This window comes from Cynocephalus volans, chromosome 10 (assembly GCF_027409185.1).
Source record: "Cynocephalus volans isolate mCynVol1 chromosome 10, mCynVol1.pri, whole genome shotgun sequence".
In the NCBI taxonomy this organism is placed as follows: Eukaryota; Metazoa; Chordata; class Mammalia; order Dermoptera; family Cynocephalidae; genus Cynocephalus; species Cynocephalus volans.
This window is the reverse complement of record NC_084469.1, coordinates 54,932,476-54,956,195: the sequence shown is the minus strand read 5'-3', so window position 1 is coordinate 54,956,195 and position 23,720 is coordinate 54,932,476. Positions and strand designations below refer to the sequence as shown.

General features: G+C 40.1%; 1 protein-coding gene across 4 annotated transcripts in view; it reads left to right on the top strand.

The window, feature by feature from the left end:
* Positions 1 to 3,261: 3,261 nt before the first annotated feature.
* LOC134388657 (zinc finger protein 14 homolog) overlaps positions 3,262 to 23,720 on the top strand; it is a 31,869-nt gene continuing 11,410 nt past the window's right edge. Inside the window, exons 1-5 of one of the 4 annotated variants that reach the window (XM_063111887.1) lie at positions 3,872 to 3,990; positions 5,777 to 5,864; positions 12,710 to 12,797; positions 18,615 to 18,741; positions 19,809 to 19,907. In XM_063111887.1, coding sequence (XP_062967957.1) covers positions 12,789 to 12,797; positions 18,615 to 18,741; positions 19,809 to 19,907 — 235 coding nt within the window. In that variant the 5' untranslated portion in view covers positions 3,872 to 3,990; positions 5,777 to 5,864; positions 12,710 to 12,788. Of the gene's footprint in view, positions 3,280 to 3,871; positions 3,991 to 5,776; positions 5,865 to 12,709; positions 12,798 to 18,614; positions 18,742 to 19,805; positions 19,908 to 23,720 lie in introns of those variants that run through there. The other 3 variants (XM_063111884.1, XM_063111885.1, XM_063111886.1) reach the window with 3 other exon arrangements.

The window sequence follows — 23,720 nt, the reverse complement described above, 5'->3', positions numbered from 1 at the left end:
GTATATATATGAGGGTACTTCAAAAAGTTCATTGAAAAATAGAATTAAAAGATAATGCAATCTTTCTGTGAACTTTTTGAAGTACTTTCATTCATATGTATATATATATTAGATAGAATATCTACCTTTCCATAGTTTTATAGATATCCTACTTTACCCCCTTATCCACATACGAAATTTGTTTGAGACATAAAGCTTCTAAAAGATATTATAGAATATCTTTCCAACTGAGATTAGGTAAAAATTTCTGAGGTTACAGAAATACCATAAAAGAAAAAATTGATAAATTATGCTTCATCACAATAACTTTTTAAAAAATCTCATCAAAAGACACATGAGAAAATCAGTACACAAGACAGACTGGAGAAAAAATATAAAATATTTGTTTAATATATATCAAAGGACTTACGTCCAGAACATATTTTAAAAACAACAACAAAACTACAACTTGATAATAAAATAACAACTAACCTGATTTAAAAATGGGAAAAAGACTTGAATACTGTTATGGACTGAATTATGTCCCTCCACCTCCACTCTTATGTTGAAGCTCTAATCTGCAGTACCTCAGAATGTGATTATATTTGGAGATAGGGCCTTTAATAGGTAATTAAGACAAAGTGAGGACATTAGAGTGCACCCTAATCCAATCTGACTAGTATCCTTATAAAAGGAGATTAGTACAGAGAGACACCAGGGATGTGCACAGAGGGACCACCATGTGAAGAGGCAGCGAGATGGTGACCATCTGCAAGCCAAGGAGAGAGGCCTCAGAAGAAATCAGACCGGCTGGAATCTTGATCTTGGACTAACAGCTTCCAGAACTGTGAGAAAATAAATTTTTGTTATAAACCACCCAGTCTGTAGTATTTCATTATGGCAGCCCTAGCAAACTAATACAAACACACACACACACACACACACACACACACACACACACACACACACACACACACACGTCACAGAGGAAGATATACAAATATCCAATAAGCATGGGAAAAAAATGCTCAACATCATTGGCATCAGAGAAATGCAATTTAAAACCACAGTCAGATACACATCCACTGGAATGGCTGCAATTTAAAAGACCGGCAACACAAAATATTGGCAAGGATATGGGGCATTAGAATACTTATGCATTGGGAGGATAAACGGCATAAATCTTTGGGATAAAGGTTTGGCATTTTCTCATAAAATTGAACATACACCTATCCTATGACCCATCAATTGTACGTCTAGATATTTACGCAAGAGACATGAAAATACAGGTCCACAAGAAGACTTATACAATAATGTTCATAGTAGTTTTATTCATAATAGAACCTAAACTGGAAAAACCAGATGTTAAATAGAGAGGACAAGAATTTAGGATTGCTCATTTCTCAAAGTAGAAGACAAGTGCTTACAGCATTTCAGCTAATTAGCTTTTGTTGATAATTAGCTAACAATGCAGGCATTTATTAAATTGTCCAGATGTGAATAAAACAATTTCACAGAAATAGGTGAAGAAATGCCATAAGTGAGAATAATGTTTATATTTAGGATGGAAGGAAGAGGTTGTGATCTGGCAGGGTAGTACAGGGTTTCTTCCAGAACTGTTCTAGAATTTCTAGATCTGGAGTGGGATAGAGGGCAGTGATTTACAGGTGTTCATCTTATAACATTTGGTAGACTATTAATATATATAATTTTCAGGCATTTTTATATATGTATATTTCACATAAAACATGTTTAATAGATGACTTCTTAGCATAATATTTTTTCCTTAAGTGATGGAGGACCCAGAACTTCTAAATTGTGTCCTTCACTTTGGCAGATAAGGAATATTTAAAGATGTGAATTTTTTAAGTGTAATAAATATTTCTCCTCTCAGATATCAAAGCCAAATATGAAATGATATTAAATTGTTCTAAAAATCAAGTGTGCAGGAAATATTTTTTTTTGTCATTGTTTTAAATATTCTCTTACACCCCATGCTCTTTCTTGTACTACAGAGGCTGGAAGCCTGAGAATTACAATTCTTAGACCCTTACACCTCTAGAATTCTGGATGTGATTTATGTTCTTCTAATAAGATAAACTCACGTGAGATTAGGAAGGCAAAAGAAAGTAGACACCACCTGTTGTTCTACCCGTGGTGGGGGTGTGAAGTTTTGCAGCAGCTTCTGACAGTGCCTTTGTCATGAAGCTATTTTACAAGAATTGAAGTCATAAATTACATGGTAATATTATAAATTATTAAAACCTAAGGGGTGGTAAATCTTGGGCTTCTTTCTTTTTAATATGTAAACTTAATGAAAAAATGCATCCATGAGACACAGTTTTGTAATAAATTAAAGCTCCAGAAATAAGTTGAGAGATGACCTTGACTTAATTCCTGGTGAAATACCTTTAGTTTTTATGATTTCACGTTACTAAAATAAAATATTGATAACAAAAAGGGATTATAATGACAAGTTTTAGAGAGGTGGGGGGTTTTTTTGTTTTTGTTTTTGTTTTTGTTTTATACTAAGAGAGACCATAGACATCAGGGAGGCAACTACAAATAGTACAGATTTAGACAGCGAGAAAAGTAATAAAAATATCTGAAAGAAACGTTTGCTGTGCCCAATTGTGATGAACTGAAGATCCAAATCTCTAAGGATGAAGGACATCTAATGATTTCAACCATCTTAACCTAGCAGACATTTATAGAACAATATGTTCACAACTGCAGGGGAGAGAGAGAAAGAAAAATAGCAGAGAGCGAAAAGCGGGGTAGAGAGTGTTGCAAGAAAGTGAGCGAGCGAGCACGGGCGACCTCTCTATGTGTCTGGGTCCTGCTCCAGATTCCGCTGGAGCTTTAGGGGTATTTTTACTGAGTACGAGTATAACCACACCCTGCTTGGGTATATATATATATATATATATATATATATATATGTATACTGAGCACCTACTGTATGCTTGGTACATATACTAGGCACCTGCTAGTGCCAAGACTTGTTCTTAGCCCTGGTAGGACTCCCTCAGAGACAAACGCAGACGCGACCTAGCAGATCGCGCCTTCTTCGGCACCAGCCCCTCAGCTCGAAGCCCCTCCCCGGCCAGTCCACCCTCCCGCCCCGCGGGCTGGGGCCGAGTTCCAGGGCCCGCGCTTGCGCACTCCGCGCAGCCCGTTGGGGCGGGGACCCACACCCCCTCTCCCGCCCCTCCCCACCGCCCGAGCGCGGACTACATATCCCACAAGTCTCTGCGCGGAGTTTCCTTCCGGCCCCCTAGCTGGTGTCGGCTCCGAGAGGTGAGTTGGTGGCGTGCACTGAGGAAACGGGCGCGGGGGTGGCGCGGGGGTGGCGCGGCCCTGTGTGTGAGCAGGGTTGCAGTGACTGTGGAGTTTGTGGTGCTGACTGGGCACCGGGTGCCCTGCGGCTTCCTCCGTCCTCCTGCTTCAGGGCCGCACAGTCCAGCGGCCCGGAATGTCTCCGAGCTGCATGTATGAACCCCACGGCGAGGGCCCCCAAACAAAAAGACGCAGTCCTGAGAGCAGCAGCTGCAGATCTCAAAACCCCAGCTTCACCGGAGCGCCTCCCAAGGAAACTGCGGTGAACTCGGAGACGGATTCTAGCTCGGCCTTCTGTGTTCTGGCCTTTCTCTCTAATACCGGGAAGGATCAGATACCCCGTTCTCCCTCTTTTTTCCGTCGGGTTATGTGTGTGGTAGATGGTGGGAGCAAGAGTGGTATCGGGGGTGTGTACTGAGTCAGCCAGGCCGAGCTCCGAGAAAGGCCCGGTGTGTCAAGATCTTTTTCCACAATCCTTCCGAGCTTTAGGAGGAAATGATTGCTATTGCATATATAAAAGTCAGCGTCAAGATGAGTCTGTGTTTCCTGAAATGTAATTTTTGTTTTTCGGGGCGTGAGGACATTTGTTTCCTTCTGTGAAAGAGAGAAAATCGGCTCGGACTGAAAAGAGAAGCAGCCCTGTAATTAATCAGGCCGGGAGGGAAAAGACAGGTAAAGCCAGCTGCAAAACTAATGGAAAATATTCTCTCCGGGTTATGCAGCAGTTGTAAAATGCCATAACGACTTCCTCTCAGAGATTACAGCTTTCTTACCAATGATGCTGCAGACTCGCTTTGCTATTTTCATTTTATTACTGGGGATACCCAATTTCCAAGCCATCCTCGTGATAACACTCATGATAGCACTCAATCTGCAATTAATCCCTGCCTTCCCTAATCTCACCTCAGAAACAGCAGCCAGTTCAGATCCCCGCTGCCCTTAGATAGTCCTCAAAATCTTTCAGCGGGAACTCAGCCCTTTACAAAAGAGCTTTTCTCCTTCTTCATTACATTCCAACAACTGTTCCTGTGGAATTTCCTCCTTCTCTGCGAGTCAATAAATATGATTTTGTTGGATTATACAGGCTTGTTCCAGTTAGTCTTTAGCTGGTTAGGCTTTAACACCTGAAATGGCCTGTCCATTGACCTGGGGTTTAGCCTTCCTTCCCAGTGAATAATGGGGTGATGAGAATAGAATTCACCCCCAGCCCCCTCCAGTGGTATTCACACGAACATTTGACACTCATTTAATTTCTCCAGTGAGCTGCCTCTTTCTAATCACTGGATTGCAAATCATTGGTCTGCAAGTAAACCTCCTGAAGAGAGGCTAACTGTAGAGCTTTTTTTCTGTCTGTGATTTGTTGAGGAGATTCCAGTTTAGCTGAAATCACATCCTATGTGTCCTTGATCACTACCCTAAGTTCATAAGCAGGAAAAAATAGGAGATGGTTTGATTGGTGACATAGTCTTATTCTTTTGAGGCTATTAAGAAGTGGTGATGTGATATGGTTTTTAATGGGGAGGTCTGTGTTAACAAGGCAAGAGATTATCAGAAGGGAAGACAGTAGTAATTTGAGAAGCGGTTTGAGTTTGTTTCAGGCCATATATTTACGTGATCTACTGGAGGCAGTTTAATATAGCGGTAATAGTGTGGGTAAAATTATCAGGGGCCTATCCCTAAACCTGCAATTTAGAGCTGGATGAGCTTGGGGCAGTTTGTTTCATCTCTTTGTGCCACAGTTCCATCATCTGTAAAATGAGGATAATGATAGAACCTACTGTATAGGATTGCTCTGGGTAGACGAATTAATGTGTGAAAAACCCTTAGATAATGCTTGGCACATAGTAAGTGCTCAGTAGATTTGATTGTTATTATTATGTTGTAATTCCATGTTTTTCTTCATTACCCAGATCCAAAAGTTAGGAGTACTTTGCCACATATTTGCCACATTTGCTTTATCCATCCACATACCCTACTTTTGTAAATTGTTGATAATCAAGAAGAGTTGCCTATCAAAGAGATGCTTTGAAATTATTAGTTAGCATTATAAGAAAAAGCAGGACTGAGAAATCTATTTTTTATGGGAGAAAAAAAGAAAGAATAGAAGAGGATTATCTGTAATAGTTAAGGGAAGAAGGATATGTAGAATTCTTCATCTTCAGTGCTCTACAGGACTTTTATTAAATGTTTATTTGCTACTTTAAGTGCTTTATATGTAGTATATTATTTAATCCTCATAACAACCCTTTGAGGTAGGAACTATTATTATCACCATTTTCTGTAGGACAAAACCAAGTCACTGAAAAGTAATATGTTTAATGATCACACAGTTAATAACTGTCAGAGCTGAAATTTCTACCCTGGAAGTCTAACAGCAAAGCCTATGTTAGTAATTAGAACAGTAAAGTAAGTCTCGTCATTATGTATACTTAAAAAAAATCCTTCCTCCCTTACTCAGTAATCCGTCATAATGAAAGGAAGAGATATCAGTCTGATGACAGCAAGCACTATCAAGATTATACTGAAGCTATGAGGCCTTTGTGGAGGTAAAAGAATTTCATACACTAAGATGTATGCCTTGCAGTTTTTATTTTAATGATGTTATACGCAAAGTAAGACTAGTAGGACAAGAATATCCAACAGCCATTGAAGGGCCAAATTAAGTCATTAAGTTGGTTCATGAATGGGAAACTGAAATAAAAGAAAAGCCCCTCAAGAAAAATGTCATCTGTTTTTATAGTATACTGAGCTTTTTTTCTCAGTTAAAGGGAAGACTGAAAAGAAAACTTGAACTGGGAAAGTCTTTTCCTTATTTGGAGTATTTGGGTACTTCATGCTCACACTCTGTTTAATATGGTTATGAGTGTCATTGGCTGTCACAATGAACATTTTAACTGGTTCTTCTAGGCATAGATGTGATGTTTTTTTCCCCTGTCAAAATAGTTTTACACTACACATGCTGGTGTTTTCTTTTCTTTCTTTTTTTTTTTTAAAAACACTGGCTTCACCCCTATTAAAATTAGGGCAACATCATCGCTTTTAATAGTTTCGTGATTTTCACTAGTATGGATGTATAATAGTTTTTTTTTTTTTAAAGAAAATGTAATTTTATTAATATTTTTTACATTCTAGGATGTTGCAGAGCAGTTGGGAGGGAGGGGGAGAGGAGAAGGAAATGGGATGGAAGAAGGAGGAAGGAGGAGGGGCAGGATTGAGGCCTATGGCACCCCCCTTATTCCTACAGGGGAGACTGGGGGGCTTCCAGTGGTGGTTTGGTCATTGCTGGGCTGGGTGCAGGTGTCAGGGGGGTGTGGTAAAAGGCCTTGCCCCCCACCATCCCAGCTTAGGAACCCGGGGCCCTTCTTGCTGTGGCTTGGTGGTCGTCACTGGGCTGGTTGCACATGTCAGGGGGTTGTGCCCAAGGCCCTCAGCCCCCCACTGCCACAGCTTGGGAGAGCCCAGAGTGCTTCCTGCGACGGCTCGGTGGTCGCTGCTAGGCTAGCTGCGGGTGTTGGGGGGCATGGTCAAGGCCCTTGGCCCCCCACTGCCCTGGTTTGGGAGAGCCTGGGGTGCTTCCTGTGGCGGCTTGTTGATTGCTGCAGGGCTGGCTGTGGGTGTCTGGGGTCATGGCTGAGACCCTTGGCCCCCCCACTGCCCCGGCTCAGGAGGCCCAGGGCATTTCCTGTGGCAGCTCAATGGTCATCACTGGGCTGGCTGCGAGTGTCAGGGGTGTGTGGCTGAGGCCTGAGGTCCCCCACTGCCCCAGGTTGGGAGAGCCCAGGGCGCATCCTGTGGTGGCTCGGTGGTGGACATATAGTAGTTTAATAAATCATTCCCCCACTAAGGTTCTTTTCAGCTTTTATTTATTATGAAACATACTTGTCAGTACACCTTTAAATATATCTTCATGTACTTGTACAAATAATTCCTTTAGTTACAGAAGTGGAGTTTCTGATTCATAGAATTTGAATTCTTCTTACATAGTTCTAAATGTGTACCAATGTAGTATCCATTCCCCATAACCTTGTTAATATGGAGCATCATCAGTCTTTTAATCTTCCAATCCAGTCACTGTAAAAAGGTACTTCTTAAAAATTATTTTAACATATCTCCTTAAGTAATACTGAGATTTAGTATTTTCTAAATCGACAGAAAGTTGTATGTACTTATTGTGTACATCATGATGTTTTGAAGTCATTGTGGAATGACTAAACCTAGCTAATTAGCATGCATTTCCTTACATAGTTATCATTTTTGTGGTGAGAACACTTTACATACACTCTCTTAGCATTTTTCAGGAATATAGTATATTATTACCATGTTGTACAATAGATCTCTCGAACTTATTCCTCCTGTATAACTGAAATTTTGTATTTTTGGACCAACTCCTTCTCCCACAAAGTACCCCAGCCTCTGGTAACCACCATTCTACTCTCAATCCCTATGAGATCAACTTTTTGAAAATCTACGTATGAGTGAGATCATGCAGTATTTATCCTCTGTGCCTGGCTTATTTCACTTAATATAATCTCCTCCAGGTTCATTGATGTTGTTGCAAATGATGAGATTCCTTCTTTATTATGGCTGAATAGTATTCCATTGTGTATATATACCACATTTTCATTATCCATTCATCCATTGATGGACACTTAGGTTGAATCCATGTCTATGGCTGTTGTGAATAATGCTACAATAAACATGGAAGTACAGATATCTCTTCAACATCCTGATTTCATTTCCTTTGGATATATAGCCAGTAGTGGGATTGTTGGATCATAAGGTAGTTCTATTTTTAATTTTTTGAGGAACCTCCATATTGTTTTCTGTGATGGCTCTACTAATTTACATTCTCATCAGCAGTACATGAAGGATCTTTTCTCCACATCCTCACTAACTCTTGTTATCTTTTGTCTTTTTGATAATAGGCTTTCTAACAGATGTGAGGTGATATCTCGTTGTGATTTTAGTTTGCATTTCCCTGATAATTAGTGATGTTGAGCACTTTTTCATATACTTATTGGCTATTTGTATGTCTTCTTTTGAGAAATGTCTGTTCATGTCTTTTGCCTATTTTTTAATTGAGTTATTTGTTTTCTTGCTATAGAGTTGTTTGAGTTTCTTATATGTTTTGCATATTAGCTTCTTATCAGATGTATAGTTTACATATATTTTCACACATTCTGTAGGTTGTCTCTTCACTCTGTTGATTGTTTCCTGTGCAGAAGCTTTTCAGTTTGATGTAATTCCATTTGTTTATTTTTGCTTTTGTTGCCTGTGCTTTTGGGATCATATCCAAAAAATCTCTACTCACACCAATGTCATGGAGCTTTTCTCCTTGTTTTCGTCTAGTAGGTTTATAGTTTGGGGTCTTATGTTTAAGTCTGTAGTACATTTTGAGTTGATTTTTGGTATCATGTGAGATGAGTCTAATTCATTCTTCTGCATGTGGATATTCAGTTTTCTCAGTGCCATTTATGGAAGAGTCTGTTTTTTCCCATTGTGTGTTCTTGGCACATTTGTTGAAAATCAGTTGGCTGTAAATGCATGCATTTATTTCTGGGGTGTCTGTTCTATTTCATTAGTCTGTGTGTCTGTTTTTATGCCAGTGCCATGCTGTTTTGATTACTATAGCTTTGTAGTATATTTAGATATATATCGTATAAAGATATACTGTAGCTTTTTGGTACATTTTGATGTATTACATTTATTGACTTATGTATGTTGAACCGTCTTTGCATCCCTGGGATGAATCCCACTTGATCATGATGAATGATCTTTTTAATGTCCTGTTGCATTCAGTTTGCTGGTATTTTGTTGGGGGTTTGTTACATCTATGTTCATCAGGGATATTGGCTTGTGGTTTTCTTTTTTTCCTTTCTCTTTCCTTCCTTCTTTCCTTTCTTCCTTCGCTCCTCCCTCCCTCCCTCCCTCCCTCTCCTGCTGTCTTTTGGTTTCCATTTGCAGGGAATATCTTTTTTCATTCCTTCCCTTTCAGTCTATGTGTGTTTGTATATGTGAAATGAGTCTTCTGTAGATAAAATATAGTTGGGGCTGGCTTGTTTGTTTATCCATTCAGCTACACTATGTCTTTTGATTGGAGAATGAGATCTATTTAAACTCAAGGTAATTATTGATAGGTACTGCCATTTTCTTAGTTGTTTTGTAGATCTATTGTTTTTTCTTCCCCTCTTGCTATCTTCCTTTGTAAATAAGTGATTTTCTACAGTGGTGGTGGTCTTGATTCCTTACTTTTTATTTTTTATGTATCTGTTATAGATTTTATTTTACCATGAGGCTTACAAAAAACATCTTGTAGTTATAACAGATTATTTTAAGCTGATAACAACTTAACTTTGATCACAAAAAAACTCCACACTTTTACTCTGCTCTCTTCCACTACACATTTTGAATTTTTATGTCACAGTTTGTATCTTCTTATATTGTATATCCTTTAACAAATTATTGTAGCTGTTACTGTTTTTAATAGTTTTGCCTTTCAACTTTTATACTAAAGATCTAAGTGATTTACACACTACCATTAAAGTATTAGAGTATTCTGAATTTGTGTACTTATTTTCACCAATGAGTTTATACTTTCAGATGTTTTGGTGTTACTCATTAATGTCCTTTTCTTTCAGCTTGAAGAAATCCCTTTAGCCTTTCTTTTAAGGCAGGTCTGGTAGTGATGAACTCCGTCAGCTTTTGTTTGTCTGTGAAAGTCTTTATCTCTCCTTCATTTCTCAAGGACAGCTTTGTTGGGTAGAGTATTTTTGGTTGGCAGTTTTTTCCTTCAGCACTTTGAATATATCATCCCACTCTCTCCTGGCCTGTAAGGTTTTTGCTGAGAAGTATGCTGCTAATTGTGTTGGAACTCCCTCATATCTTATTTGCTTCTATTCTCTTGTTGCTTTCAGGATCCTCTCATTGTCTTTGATTTTTGACAGTTTGGTTATAATATAACTTGGGGTGGTCTTGTTTGGATTGAACTTGATTAGTGACCATTGACCTTCCTGTACCTGGATATTTTCATCTTTCTTCAGGTTTGGAAAGTTTTCTGCTACTATTCCCTTAAATAAGCTTTCTGGCCCTTTATCTTTCTGCTCTCCTTGAGTCCTGTGACTCAGATATTTGCTCTTTTGTTGCTTTCCCATTAATCCTGAAAGCTTTCTTTATTCCTTTTATTCTTTTTCATTCTTTTTTCTTTTTTTTCCTCTGACTCTATATTTTCAAATTACTGTCTTTGAGTTCACAAATTCTCTCTTTTTTCATCAGTTCTGCTGGTAGTGCTTTCTACTGCATTTTTTATTTCCTTCATTGTATTTTTCAGCTCTGGGATTTCTGTTTGATTTTTTTATTTATTATTTCAATCTCTATTAAATTTCTCATTGTGGTCATTTATTGTTTTCCCCATTTCTTTCACTTGTTTCTCTGGTATTTTCTTGTATTTTCCTGAGCTTTTTAAAAACAGTTATTCTGAGTTCTTTTTCAGGAAGTTAATATATCTCCATTTCTTCAGGGTCAGTGTCTGCCACTTAATTTTGTCCCACTGGCGATGTCATATTTCCCTGATTATTCTTAATCCTTGTGGTCATGCATTGATGTCTATGTTTTTTTTTTTTTTTTTTTTTTATAAAGATGACTGGTAAGGGGATCTTAACGCTTGGCTTTGTGTTGTCAGCACCACGCTCAGCCACTGAGCAAACCGGCCATCCCTATATAGGATCCGAACCCATGGCCTTGGTGTTATCAGCACCACACTCCCCTGAGTGAGCCATGGGCTGGCCCTAGATGTCTGTGTATTTAAAGAAGTAGGTATTTATTCCATTCTTCACAGACTGGCTTTGTCGGAGAAAGCCCTTCAACAGCGAGCTCATCCAGACATTCTGGGATAGGCTATCTGGCATGGTCCTTGAGCCTGGGGCCACAGTGGTTGTAGCAGTGCTGGGGTGCACCAGAAGCCTGGAGCCACTGTGGCCAGTGTGGTGCACAGGTGTGTCCAAAGCCTAGGACTGCTGTGGCCATCACAGTACTGGGGTGCACCAGAAGCCCAGGGCCACTGTGGCTGGTGTAGCACTGTGGCACACCTGAAACCAGAAGGTGCTGAAGCCTGCCTGCTGCTGAGAGCTGTTTGGAACCTGGGGCTGCTGACATTGGCCTGGCAGTGGTGCAGGGTAGAGATGGAGTTTGCCATGCAAGGCTGAATGTTCCCACATGGCATTGGGGTATGTCTGGAGACAGTCCACAGATACCAGCCCAGAGTCTAGGGTTGTGGGGGTTTGCCCAGTGCTGAGTTTTGCTGTGCTGGGCCTGGTGTTAGGGACCAAGGCCAAGTTCTGTGCTCATTTCCCTCTCTTTCCCTCGAGTGGATGGTATTTCTTACCTTGCTGTGCTGCCTGGGATTGGTGCGGGGAACGTGGGTAAATATAAAACAATTGTTGTTTCTGCAGGAGGATGATCGCTAGAGAGACCTATTCTGCCATCTTCTGGGATTTTGTATTTTTTGGAATGTTATTGGTTATTTCTCTTTTTTAATGACTTGCCCAGGCCCAGGTTTCTCTCAGTGAGGTATAGAAATCTTAGCCCTTGGAGGCAAAAACCAGAGTTGAAAGACAGCTGGCTTTTTAGTTAGGGAAATGTGGATTCATAACAAACAACTGCCACTAGCTGATTTGACCCCTGAGTATCAGTTTCCTGAGCTATTGGAAGGAGAGAAGAATTACATTGCAGAACAGTTCTGAGGGTCAGTTGACAGTGTATATAAAATATCCATCACGTAAAAGTTCTCAACGAGTGTTGAGATCTCCAAACACAGGGATCGTGAATCTCCTTCTCCCCAGCATGGATATTAAAAGAAAGGAAGTGGCAAAGGATGTCATGGTATGAGAGGTACTGATGGCAAACTGGAATGGTGAGTTGTCCTCGCTGGGGAAAGGCCAGTGCTGCCTTACAGTGGCAGGAACTGTGTGGTTTTTTAGTCTTTGTGTTTAAGAAATTCAGGCAGGATCCTGGGGGTTCAAAGGAGGCTCTATTTGGATGGTATGGCCCCTGCTGGGCCCTGAAAGAGGAGAGAGGAAGAGCTGCTCAGGATAAGTGTGAGTAATCTGATGTCAGGACAAATCCCCATTGCCAGATGGAGACTTGGTCAGAAATCCTCCTGCAGAAGTATCTGGGCTTCCACATTATTGCTTAGCTACGTTTCTACAGGGGCTTGAATTTCTTCAGACTCCCTGTACTCTCCTCTAGCTTATGTGCATATGGGATGGGTGTGGATGTATTGGTGGGAAGTAGTTTGGAAGCAGGAATGGAAGAGAAGAAAATGCTCAGATTAACATTAGTCATTTCAGGAGCTCTGAGGCACGTCTGGTTTCATGGCTTCTTTTTCTTCTTCCAGCTCTGGCTTGTCTGGACTCTGCAATTTTCCAATAGAGGAATCTTGAAAAGGACTGACCATTTCTTGCAGTTCTAAAATCATGGCCCATGTAAGTTAATGTTTCTCTCTCCTTTTTGAAGTACTGTCAATTTCTAGATCGTGTATAACATAGTCTTTCCTTATCCTGAAGCTCTCTATTTAGTACTGCTCCATCTAAGGACCTGCTCCAATTCCTTTCACTCCTGTGAGGATTGGGGTCAGTTAGCCCAGTGCTATATCTGTGTGCCCTTCCCTTCTTCCACTAATGTTAAGTATCACCTATCCATAAAATCTTCTGTCAGGAGCTGTGAGAGAGCAAAAGTGAAATGCCTTGAGAAAAATGCAGGCTTTCTCAGCAAAATGTCCCCCTGTTAATATTTTCCAGTGGAACACCTTTTGATTTTAATACTTAAACTTCAGAAAAAGTATGTTCCTGTCTATATAGTGATTTTTTGGTCTAGTTTTATGTAGGAAAAATTTATGTCCCTGATACAATAATATGTCATTTTTAAAAGATTTTTTGAATGTTTTATTGAGGTATGACATATGTACAGAAAAGTATACAAATTGTAAGGTACAACTGAATGGATTTGGACAAATTGAGTATATTTATGTTACCAGGTCAAGAAAGGAATATTACTAGCACCTCAACTGCCTTCCTTTCGGGCACTCCCCACCCCCCCAACCCAAATGTAACTACGATTCTGACTTCAAACACCATAAGTTAATGTTGCCTATTTTGAAGAACTTCCTTTAAGTGGAATCATATAGTTCAATACGATATTTTTTTTTTTTAACAAAAACAATGTCCAGGAAGAATCTCGTTATATTCTAAATACAACTGCTAGACCATCAGAACCATCTGCAGACGTTTTGACATGTATGTAAGTATTATTAAAGGCGGTGTGTATATCCAGTGCTACCGGAGAAGAAGGCCTCAGAGCCTCATACTGAGTGTGAACCATTCCTGTCAGTATGTTCTTGTTGGAAATGCTTTTCCATAGTGTACTTCACGTGTAGCTCTTGGTTTTGTCTAGGATAAAATGAGTTCCTAAAAGGGTGGAAAAGTATTGAAGAAAACTCTGGAGAAAGAAGCAAAGCAAGTTAGAAAAATGAATTTAGTAAAAGAGACATTGAAAATACTAAAGCCAAAGATGTTGTGTGTGCACTCACACGCTGTGTACTGTAATCCTGTATTAGAAGAAAATGTTGTGAAACTAGTTGGAGGATTGCAATTGACATATAATGCATTTTAATGCTCTGATTTTAAATAATGGGAAAATAGACACCTGGTTAATAATGTAGTGTTAGGGGGTCTGGTTTTCAGGATGGATTACTGATGTTAAGTGGGAGGTCCCTGTTTTGAGCTTTCCTTGAAGATCTGTGGTTTGATGAAAAAGAGATTTGGTCCTATTTGACTGCTTATTATGAAAACTCTGAACTTCTTCACAAATCTGACTTTTTCAAATACATAAGATGAAATTTAGTGTTGATTTACCTCAGTTTCCAAGTGTTGCAATCTTATGCTATGGAAGGCTTTTAGGATTGGGTGGATTAGGTAGGGATGTAATGGTCTCAAATTTCATGTGCTGCTCTGATATCTTTGTCAGTGCCCTAAAAGCCTAGCCATGAGTTCTCTCACCAGGTGTGTCCCCTATCCAGTGGGAAAGTTTTCCTACCTGGCTAGTTCCTGGCTGGACCAGTTACACCCTTCCTGCTTCTAAACCTAAGGGGTTTCATCTCCTTTCCAGCCCATGGAATTATTGAAACAAGCCAATCACATCCTTCTGCAGCAACCAGGGAACACTTCACCCTCTTATTACTACAAAGCCTGCCTCCCTGTGCCCCTGCTAGTTCATTCTGTTCGTGAGTGCAATCCCTGTGTGGCCCTGCATGATGTGTGATGTCTTTCCTCGGGGAGTGGGTATATGTGACTAATAAATTGCTCTCAGTCTCATTTGTTTAGTGTCAGCTATTTGGCTATCTCATACTTTTAACGGTGTGGGATCCTTCCCTCACAAATAGGGTGAATAGGAGGTAATCAGAACAGGACTACAAATAGATCAAGAATCATCCCTGATGATTTGCACCTAGAGAGACATGTTCTTGAATAGCTCCAGAACTGTTCAAGAATGTGTATTAGTCCACAGGACTATTTTCTGTTGCTTATAACAGAATACCTGAAACTGCATAAATTATAAAGTAATAATATTTATTACTTACAGTTTCAGAGGCTGGGAAGTCCAAAGTGCAGAGAACTCATCTGGTGAAGGCCTTGTTCTTGGTGGTGACTCTACAGCTACGCAAGATGTCACATTGTGGCATGGCTGAATGAGAGCTAACTCCTCACTTTCTCTCCTTTTAAAGCCATCATAACCATACCCATTACCACCCATTAAACCATTAATGGATTAATCCATTGACTAGAGTACAGTCCTCACAATCTAATCACCTCTCAAAGGCTCCACATTTCAAATATCATAATTGGATTCCCCACTCTCTTAACTTTGTTACAATAGGGATTAAGTTTCAGTGAGTTTGGGGGGACATTGAATCCACAGCAGATGAATATGACAAAGTCCATTGTGTAGTTTTATAGGATGTGCATTTCTCATCCTTAGAACTATTGACATTTTGAGTCAGAGAATCCTTTATTTTAGGGGATTGTCCTGTGCATTATGGGATGTCTCACAGTATCGCTGGATGCTTCCCATTAGGTGCCTGGAACACAAACACCCCTCCCCCCCCAGTTTTGACCACTAAAATAATCTCTAGATATGGTCAGATGTCTTTTGGGGAACAAAGTCACTCCTTGTTGAAAACCACTGGTCTAGGGTTATATCTTCATGATTCAGAATCATGTAACAAGAAAAGATGTTCAGTGAGGGATGATAGATGGTAAAGAGTAAGAAGGTTGTTCAAATGCACAAATATTAGGTATTGTAGACATTGAGAATTGGGGAAGACTTTTGAGATTGTATTGAATTAAAACATCTAATTAAAAGAAATCTAATGTATTCAAAAGTGGACTGCTATGTAGCAAACTTTTAAAAGTTTACTAAAGAATTGGTTATAATAGGGAAAATGTTTGTAATAAAATCTGACTTTGGGATGAGCTTGAGTCTATTTTCTTAGAGATTTAGGGAGAAATTTGTGTCATTCTTTTTTCATGACCATTAAAGGGAAAAGAAAGTGGAAAACGTCATATTTCTTATGAATTTATGGTGTAGGTACATAGTATTCAGAAGGCTTGTGCACATTGCTTCACTTAATTGGGATTTTTTTTGTATATTTATTAATTTCCAGATATGTTTGGGTAAAAATTTAATCTTATCTGTGGCCACAGGACTATTCAAGAACATGTAGACACTCTGTTTAAGAGATACTAGTTTTCCTTTTTCTTCTTTTAATTTTAATTTTTATTGAATCAAAATTGATTATACATACTTTTGGGTTTCAATATTGAGATATGTTGATCAAAGCAATATTGCTAGCATATATATTGTTACAAATTGTAATTATTCTTTATGCCCCTTATCTAATCCCTCCTCATTCCCCTTTCTCTCCCCGCTCACCAATCACCCTAGATTTCTTCTCCCCTCTGAAAGAGTAATGGTTACTCTGTTGATTTGCTGCCCAAATGATTTGTCCAATGCTGAGAGGCGTGATCAGGTCCTCCAATACTATCATAGAGCAGATGTCTCTTCCGTCACATTGAAATGGGCTCTGTGGAGACAGACATCCTCTTCTTTACTTTGGTTTCTGCTGGTGATTCTTCTTGTGTCAACTCACTCCAGTGGCTGGCAGACCATCTGCGCGGTGGTTGTGGCATCTAGCCACCTTCACAGCAGCCATGGTTATTGTGGTAGCTATGGTGGGCCACCCACATGGAGGAGATGTTTTTGGCCTGCTCTGTGGTGCTGGCAGTATGCCTGGTTGTGGAGAGTGTCTGATCCCCAGTTCCATGCCCTGGGTCGCCGAGTGGGTCCCAAGGCACTGGTACAGTGTACCTGGTTGTGGGAGGGGGATCCAATTCCCTTCTCCATGCCTCAGGTCCACAGGCAGACCTGAGGCACTGGTATGGTGTGCCTGGTGGTAGGGAGATCTGGTCCCCTTCTCCATGCCCCAGGTCCCAGGGTGGGCCCTGAGGCACTGGACCAGTGTGCCTGGTTGTGGGAGGGGGGGGGTCTGGTCCCCTTCTCCATGCCCTGGATCCCCTGGCAGGCCCCAAAGTGTTGGCGTGCTGAGCCTGGTTGTGGGAGGTGCATCCAGTCCCCTTCTCCATGCCCCAGGTCCCTGGGTGGGCCCCAAGGCTCTGGCATGGTGTGCCTGGTTGTGGGAGGGGCGTCCAGTTCTATTCTCTATGCCTCCGGTCCCTGGGGGTCCCTGAGGTGCTGGAGTGGGATGCCTGGTTGTGGGAGGGGTTCTGGTTCCCTTCTCCATGCCTTGGGACCCCAGGTGGGCCCCAAGGCACTGGTGCTGTGTGCCTGGTTGTGGGAGTGGTGTCCGGTCCTCTTCTCCATGCCTTGGGTCCTTGGATGGACCCCGAGATGGTGGTGTGGTGTGCCTGGTTGTGCGAGGGAGGTCCGGTCCCCTTCTCCATGCCTTGGGCCCCCAGGTGTGGCCCTGAGGCACTGTCAGAGCATGCCTGGTTGTGGGAAGAGGGTCCGGTCCCTGGCTCCTAGCCCTGGATCCCCGGGTGAGCCCCTAGGCATTGGTGGTGTGCCTGTATGTGGGAATGGGGTCTGGTCCTTGGCTCTAATCCTCGGGTTCCCAGGTGGGGCCCTGAGGTGCTGGCTGTATGAGTGGTTGTGGGTGGGGGTCCTCCCCTGTTTCCACGCCTCATGTCCCCTGGTGGACCCCAAGGCATTGCTGGTGTGCCTGGGCTGGAACTAAGTTTTTGTCATTAGCTTGCTTTTAAAACGGGGAAACTTCCTGTGGGCACCAGTACTTGAGCTCTGTGGTTGAGCTAAATTGCCGCTTTGCTGCTGTTTCCCTAGGGAAGACTTTTTGTGCAGCTCAGGGTTTAATGGCCGATCTTATAGGTACTTCCAGCTCTCCAGAGACCCGGTGGATCTGTGTTCTGTAGAATCTCTGATCTGGGCCTGAATCTTTTAATCAAACTGCACCCCATGCAATTCTGCATTCCCGACCAGTCTCCTCTGAGCAGTCCTGCGCTGATTGGGGGGCGAATTGGCTGTCCTTGCTGTGTCCCAGTGTTCTCCCGGTGGGCCCGTCTCCCCCACCACCCGTGCTCCAGACACTTCCCATGGGACGGGCCCTGCGCTGGTCCTTTGTGATGACTCACCAGCCTCTGAGTGGCTCCCTTTTTTCAGCTGTTCTGGCTCCTCGCTCCTGCGTGGGTCCACGGGAACGCTGTTAGTGGTCTTGCTGTCCTGGGGGCCACCAAAGTCCTCTTCTCCCCTTCCGCCTCGAAGTCATTCCATCTAAAGGGCACAGCCGTGGCTTCTGCTAGCTCCTGCTCCATGTGCTCCAGCATTAAAGTGGCTGCGGCCTGAAACGCTGAGAGCAGCTTTTTCTTTCTCTCTTCGTGATTTCTCCCGCCCTCATGAGTTCCATAGGTCTCTCCTCCTCTTCACCTGAGCTCCAGCAGCCCCAGCTTGGCTGATGTTACATTTTTATAGCTGTAAATTGGTTGATTTGTGGGAGAGAGTGAGGCTGGGGACCGTCTATTCCGCCATCTTGACCAGAAAACCCAGAGATACTAGTTTTCTTACTGTCCCCTACTCATGTCATAAATTTTCAGCCCTACACTATTTGAATGCTATGTTGCCCCCTCTCTGCAAGGCAATCCCCAATCTCCTCTTATTCCATTTAAGAAATATTTAATTATTTTCACAAGTAATACATGGGTTTATTTTTTCAGGGTTCAGTGACATTCAGGGATGTGGCCATCGACTTCTCACAGGAAGAGTGGGAATGCCTGGACCCTGCTCAGAGGGACTTGTATAGAGACGTGATGTGGGAGAACTACAGCAACTTTATCTCACTAGGTAAGGTTATTCATCCCAAGTGATACTAGCTTTCTCTACTGTCAGTTTCAGAACTATATTGTGAGAAACTAGCTGAATTTTCACTCTGTGTTCCCAAAGGTATAGTTTAAGCTTTGTTAGGTTGAAAATAGGCCTCTCTATTTAACACCTAATCATTCCCAGCCTGCTGTATCCTTCTAACTTTCTTCAAACTCTGTAATTCTTGGTTTCCTTAGTATCCAAGGAACTGGATTTGAATGTTAGAAGCATTGTCCATAAAACCAGATTTTACATTGTATTCGAACTCAGATTGACGTAGATGGTTCATACACATTTCTAATCCACCTGCAAAGAGAATATTTAAACACAGGGGTTCTGAGTTTCTCTAAAAATCGAAAGATCCTGTAGAACATATATAGTGTAGAATGGATCCATAAAGTTCATTTAAAACAAGTAAACACATTCTGTTTTCTATAAAAGACATATTCAGTTCTACCTGCTTTGTGGTTGAAAGTGAAAACCTAAGAACTTTGCGTTTAACATTGAATCAATATCTTAGAAAGGATCCAAGAGTGTCTCAGAAGGCCTCTTATCCTCTCAGCAAAACGGTAATAGTAAAAATTAATAATTAATACACACATATTATGTACATATAAACATATCACTGTACATATTTGTGCTTAGACACTATTCTGAGCATTGTACATTATTAATTCTTACCACAACTCTGTGAGAAAGGTGATGGGGAAAACTTAGGCACAGGAGGTTGGTTAATAATGTGCTGAGGTAATACAGCAACAGAGGTAGGATTTGAAGCCGGGATCCATAGTCTCTGTTCTCAACCACTGCACAATACTGTCTCTCAACAGAGCCTGTGTGAGTTTAAGTTGTGTTAAGGCTGTTCTTAACCACCCGGTGGCTATTCCTTATGGTCCTGAGGTTACCCTTATATGAGTGTTCATCAACTCCCTTGTGTTTCTTTGCTCCTAGGCTTTGTCAGTACCACTTCAATCTGCAATTAATTATTAATTTCTGAATCTAAGGATGTTTGGGTTTATAACTTCATATCACATTTTTCTTTTAAGCAGGATCTTTCATTTCTAAGCCAGATGTGATTGCCTTACTGGATGAAGAAGGGAAGGAACCCAAGATGGGTGTGAGGGAAGGGACAAGAAGATACTGCCCTGGTAAGTGAGGGCTGAGCAGGCATTGGGAAATCTTACTGCAGGTAACAGTTAAGCTGGTTAGGTTGAAGGCACATCCTTGAGATGTTATCTGGGATCTCTCTTTGAAAGCCCATGGTCTGTGGAGGAAAGCTTGAGATCTGAAGCAAATTAAAATCTTTTAAGCCTGGACTCGCAAAGGAATTTTCTTTTAACCTTGATTGCAACACTATTTTTCTCATCCTCTCATATTTCTCTCCCACTTCAAAGAAAGGAACTTTTCTCAGTGGAAGGAAAAAAATGGTAATAAATGTGAGAGCAGAAATCAACAAAATAGAAAAAAGAAGAGAAAATTAATAATGCCAAAAAATGATTTCTTGAATAGATCAACAAGGATGGTAAACACCTAGCTTGACTAATCAAGAAAATAGGAGAGAGCACGTAAATTACTGATACTGTATCAGGAATGAAAGCGAAATTTTCACTTCACATCCCACAGGCATTAAAAGAATAGTAAGAGAATGCCGTGAGTAACGTTATGTCAGTAAATTTAACAAATTAAATGAAATGAAAAAATTCCTTGAGAAATACAACTTACCAGACCTGGCACAAGATAAAAAAGAAAATGAATAATGTTATGTCTATTAAAGTAATTGAATTCATTATAAAAAATCTTTTCATAAAGAAAATGCCATGCCCAGATGGTTTCACTGGTGAATTCAGTTAAATGTTTAAGGAAGAAATAGCAGTAGTATTACACATATTCCTTCCAAAAATAACGGAGCTCCTCCCAACTCATTTTATGAGGCCAGCATAACTCTTATACCAAAATGTGACAAGGAACTTACCAAAAAAAAAAAAAAAAAAATTACAAACCCATATCCTTTACATAAATAGGTGTAAAATTCTTAACAAAATATTAGCAAATCAAATCCAGCAATATATAAAACGGATGATCAAGTAGGATTTATCCCTGCCTTATCAATGCTTGGTTTAACATTCAGGAGTTGTTTTAGCCCATTTTGTGTTTCTATAACAGAAATACCTGAGACTGGGTAATTTATAAAGAAGAGAGGTTTATTTGGCTTATGATTCTGGGACGGCTGCTTCTACTCATGGCGCAAAGTGGCAGGGAGCCAGCGGGTACAAGCAGATCACATGGCGAGGGGAAGCAAGAGACAGAGAGGAGGTGCCAGGGTCCTATAAACAATAAGCTCTCACGGGAACTAATAGAGCAAGAACTCACTCATTACTCCCCCCCCCACATGGAGAGCATTAATTCATTCATAAGGGAGCCACCCCCATGACTCAATCGGTTTCCAACAGTGCCACATTGGGGATCGAATTTCCACATGAGTTTTGGAGGTGACAACACATCCAAACTCCATCAGGAGTTAATCAGTGTAATTCACCATATTAATAGAAAACATGAGAGAGACCATGTGATAATCTCCATAGATTAAAAAATAGCAAATGACAAAGTTCAACATCCATTCATGATAAAAACTCTTAGCAAAGTAGAAATTGAAGGGAATTTCTTCAACCTGATAATGGGCTCCTGCTAAGAAAAATACTACATTATAAACTTCATGATCTTGATTGAAGAATTACCCCCTAAGATTGGGAAGAAGTCAAGGATGCCTACTTCTCCCATTTATTTAACATTGCGTTGGAGGTCTGAGCTAACGCAATAAGGAAAAGAAATGAGACGTAAAGATCAAAAAGGGAGAAGTAAAAGTATGTGTTTGGAGATGGCATGATTATGTACATAGACAATCATAAGGAATCCAAATAACTATTCAAAGTAATAAGATCACAGTAAGATCACAATATACAAGGTTAATATAAAAAAATCAATTGTATTTTTATATACTAGGAGCAAAGAAAATTGGAAAATTAAATAACTCAATTTATAATAGTGTCAAAAACATAAACCACTAAGGAATAAATTTGATAAAATATGTGCAAGACCTCTACACTGAAAACTGTGGAATATTGCTAAGAGATATTAAAGAAGGCATAAATAAATGAAGGCATAAATATGCCTTCCTATCCATTTTCAGGATAGGAAGACTCAGTATTGTGAAAATGTCAATTTTATAGATTCAGTACAATTCCAATCATAATCCTAGCAGGCTTTTTTTTTTTTTTTTTGGTGTGGGTAGAAATTAACAAGCTGATTCTAAAATTTATATGGAAAAGCAAAAGACTTAACATGTCTAAAGCAGTTGTTAATAGAGAACATATTATAGGAATTAGATGAAATGACTTCAAGATATTTCAAGATTTATTATAAAACTACAGTAATCAAGACAGTGTGCTATCGGTGTAAGGATCAACAAGCAGAAGAGACCTAGAGATGGACCCCCCCACACACACACACTTAAAGCATTATTTATTTTTTGACAAAGGCACCAAAGCATTCCACTGGAAAAAGGAAAGTCTTTTCAACAAATGGTGCTGGAACAACTGGGAAAAAAAACAACAAAAACCTCTTGACCTTTATCTCATGCAAAATTAATTTGAGGTGAATTTTAGATCTAAATATGAAAGCTAAAATCAAAATGCTTTTGAAGGAAAACATAGCACAGTGACTTAGGAGTTCTAATTTATGACTTAAGATTATACAAAATTTTCTTAGGTGAGAGCAGGAACCATAAAAACAAAAAATCGACAAATCAGATTTTATCCAAATTAAGAACTTAATTTCATCAGAATATACCAATAAGAAAATGAATAGTTAAGTCACCGACTGGGAAAAAATAGAAGTAGAACATATCTGAAAAAGGACTAGTGTCTAGTGCATGTGTGTGTCTGTGTGTATCTATTTCTCCATTACCATGGAATAATACTCAGCAACAAAAAAGAATAAGCTCTTAATACATGCAACAACAACTTGGGTGAACCTCAAGGAAATTATGCTGAGTGAAAAAACCAATCACAAAAGATTACATACTGCATGACTCCATTTGTGAAATAATATAATTATAGAGATGGAAAACGGGTTAGTGGTTGCTAGGGATTAGGAATGGGGGATGGTTAGAGCTTTGAAGGGGTGACACTAGGGAGTCTTGTGGTTATGGTACAGTTGGGTAACTTGATTGTAGTCTTGATAATGCAAGGCTGTGTGTGACAAAATTGCTACAGCTGTACACATACACACATACATGAGTGCATGTATAACCGGTGAAATGTAAATAAGCTTTATGGGTTATACCAACTTTAATTTCGTGGTTTGAATATTGTACTACAGTTGTATAAGATGTTAACATTGGGAGAGGCTGGGTGAAGGATTCATGGGACTTGCCTAAACATTTCTGTGAACCTCCTATGAATCTATAATTATTTCAAAATAAAAAGTTTTTAAAAAAGGGTGTTGTTGAGGGGGGGTGGGTGAAAGATTTGACAAAGAGAGGGGCTATTTTTTTTTTTTTTTGGCAGTTGGCTAGTACAGGGATCTAACCCTGGACCTTGGTGTTAGACATTTTTATATCGTCCCATGTATCTTATATGTTATTTTCTGTTTTTTCTTATTATTCTTTTTTATTCCTATGCTTCAAACTTAATATCTTCTTCAAATCCATGTCCCAGTTCACTAATCTTCTCTCCTGCTAAAGGTAATCTGTCGTTAAAGCTATCTGTTAAATTCTTAAGTTTTGTTATTATATTTTTTAGTTATAATATTTTATTTGAATACTTAATGGATCCACTTCTTTGGTTAAGTTTTCCATATTATTGGTTTTCTTGAAATATTAATCTATATTATTAATGTTTATTCTTAATATTAACATTAATTGATTAATATTAATGGAAATTAATTCATTTCCAGTTTCATTC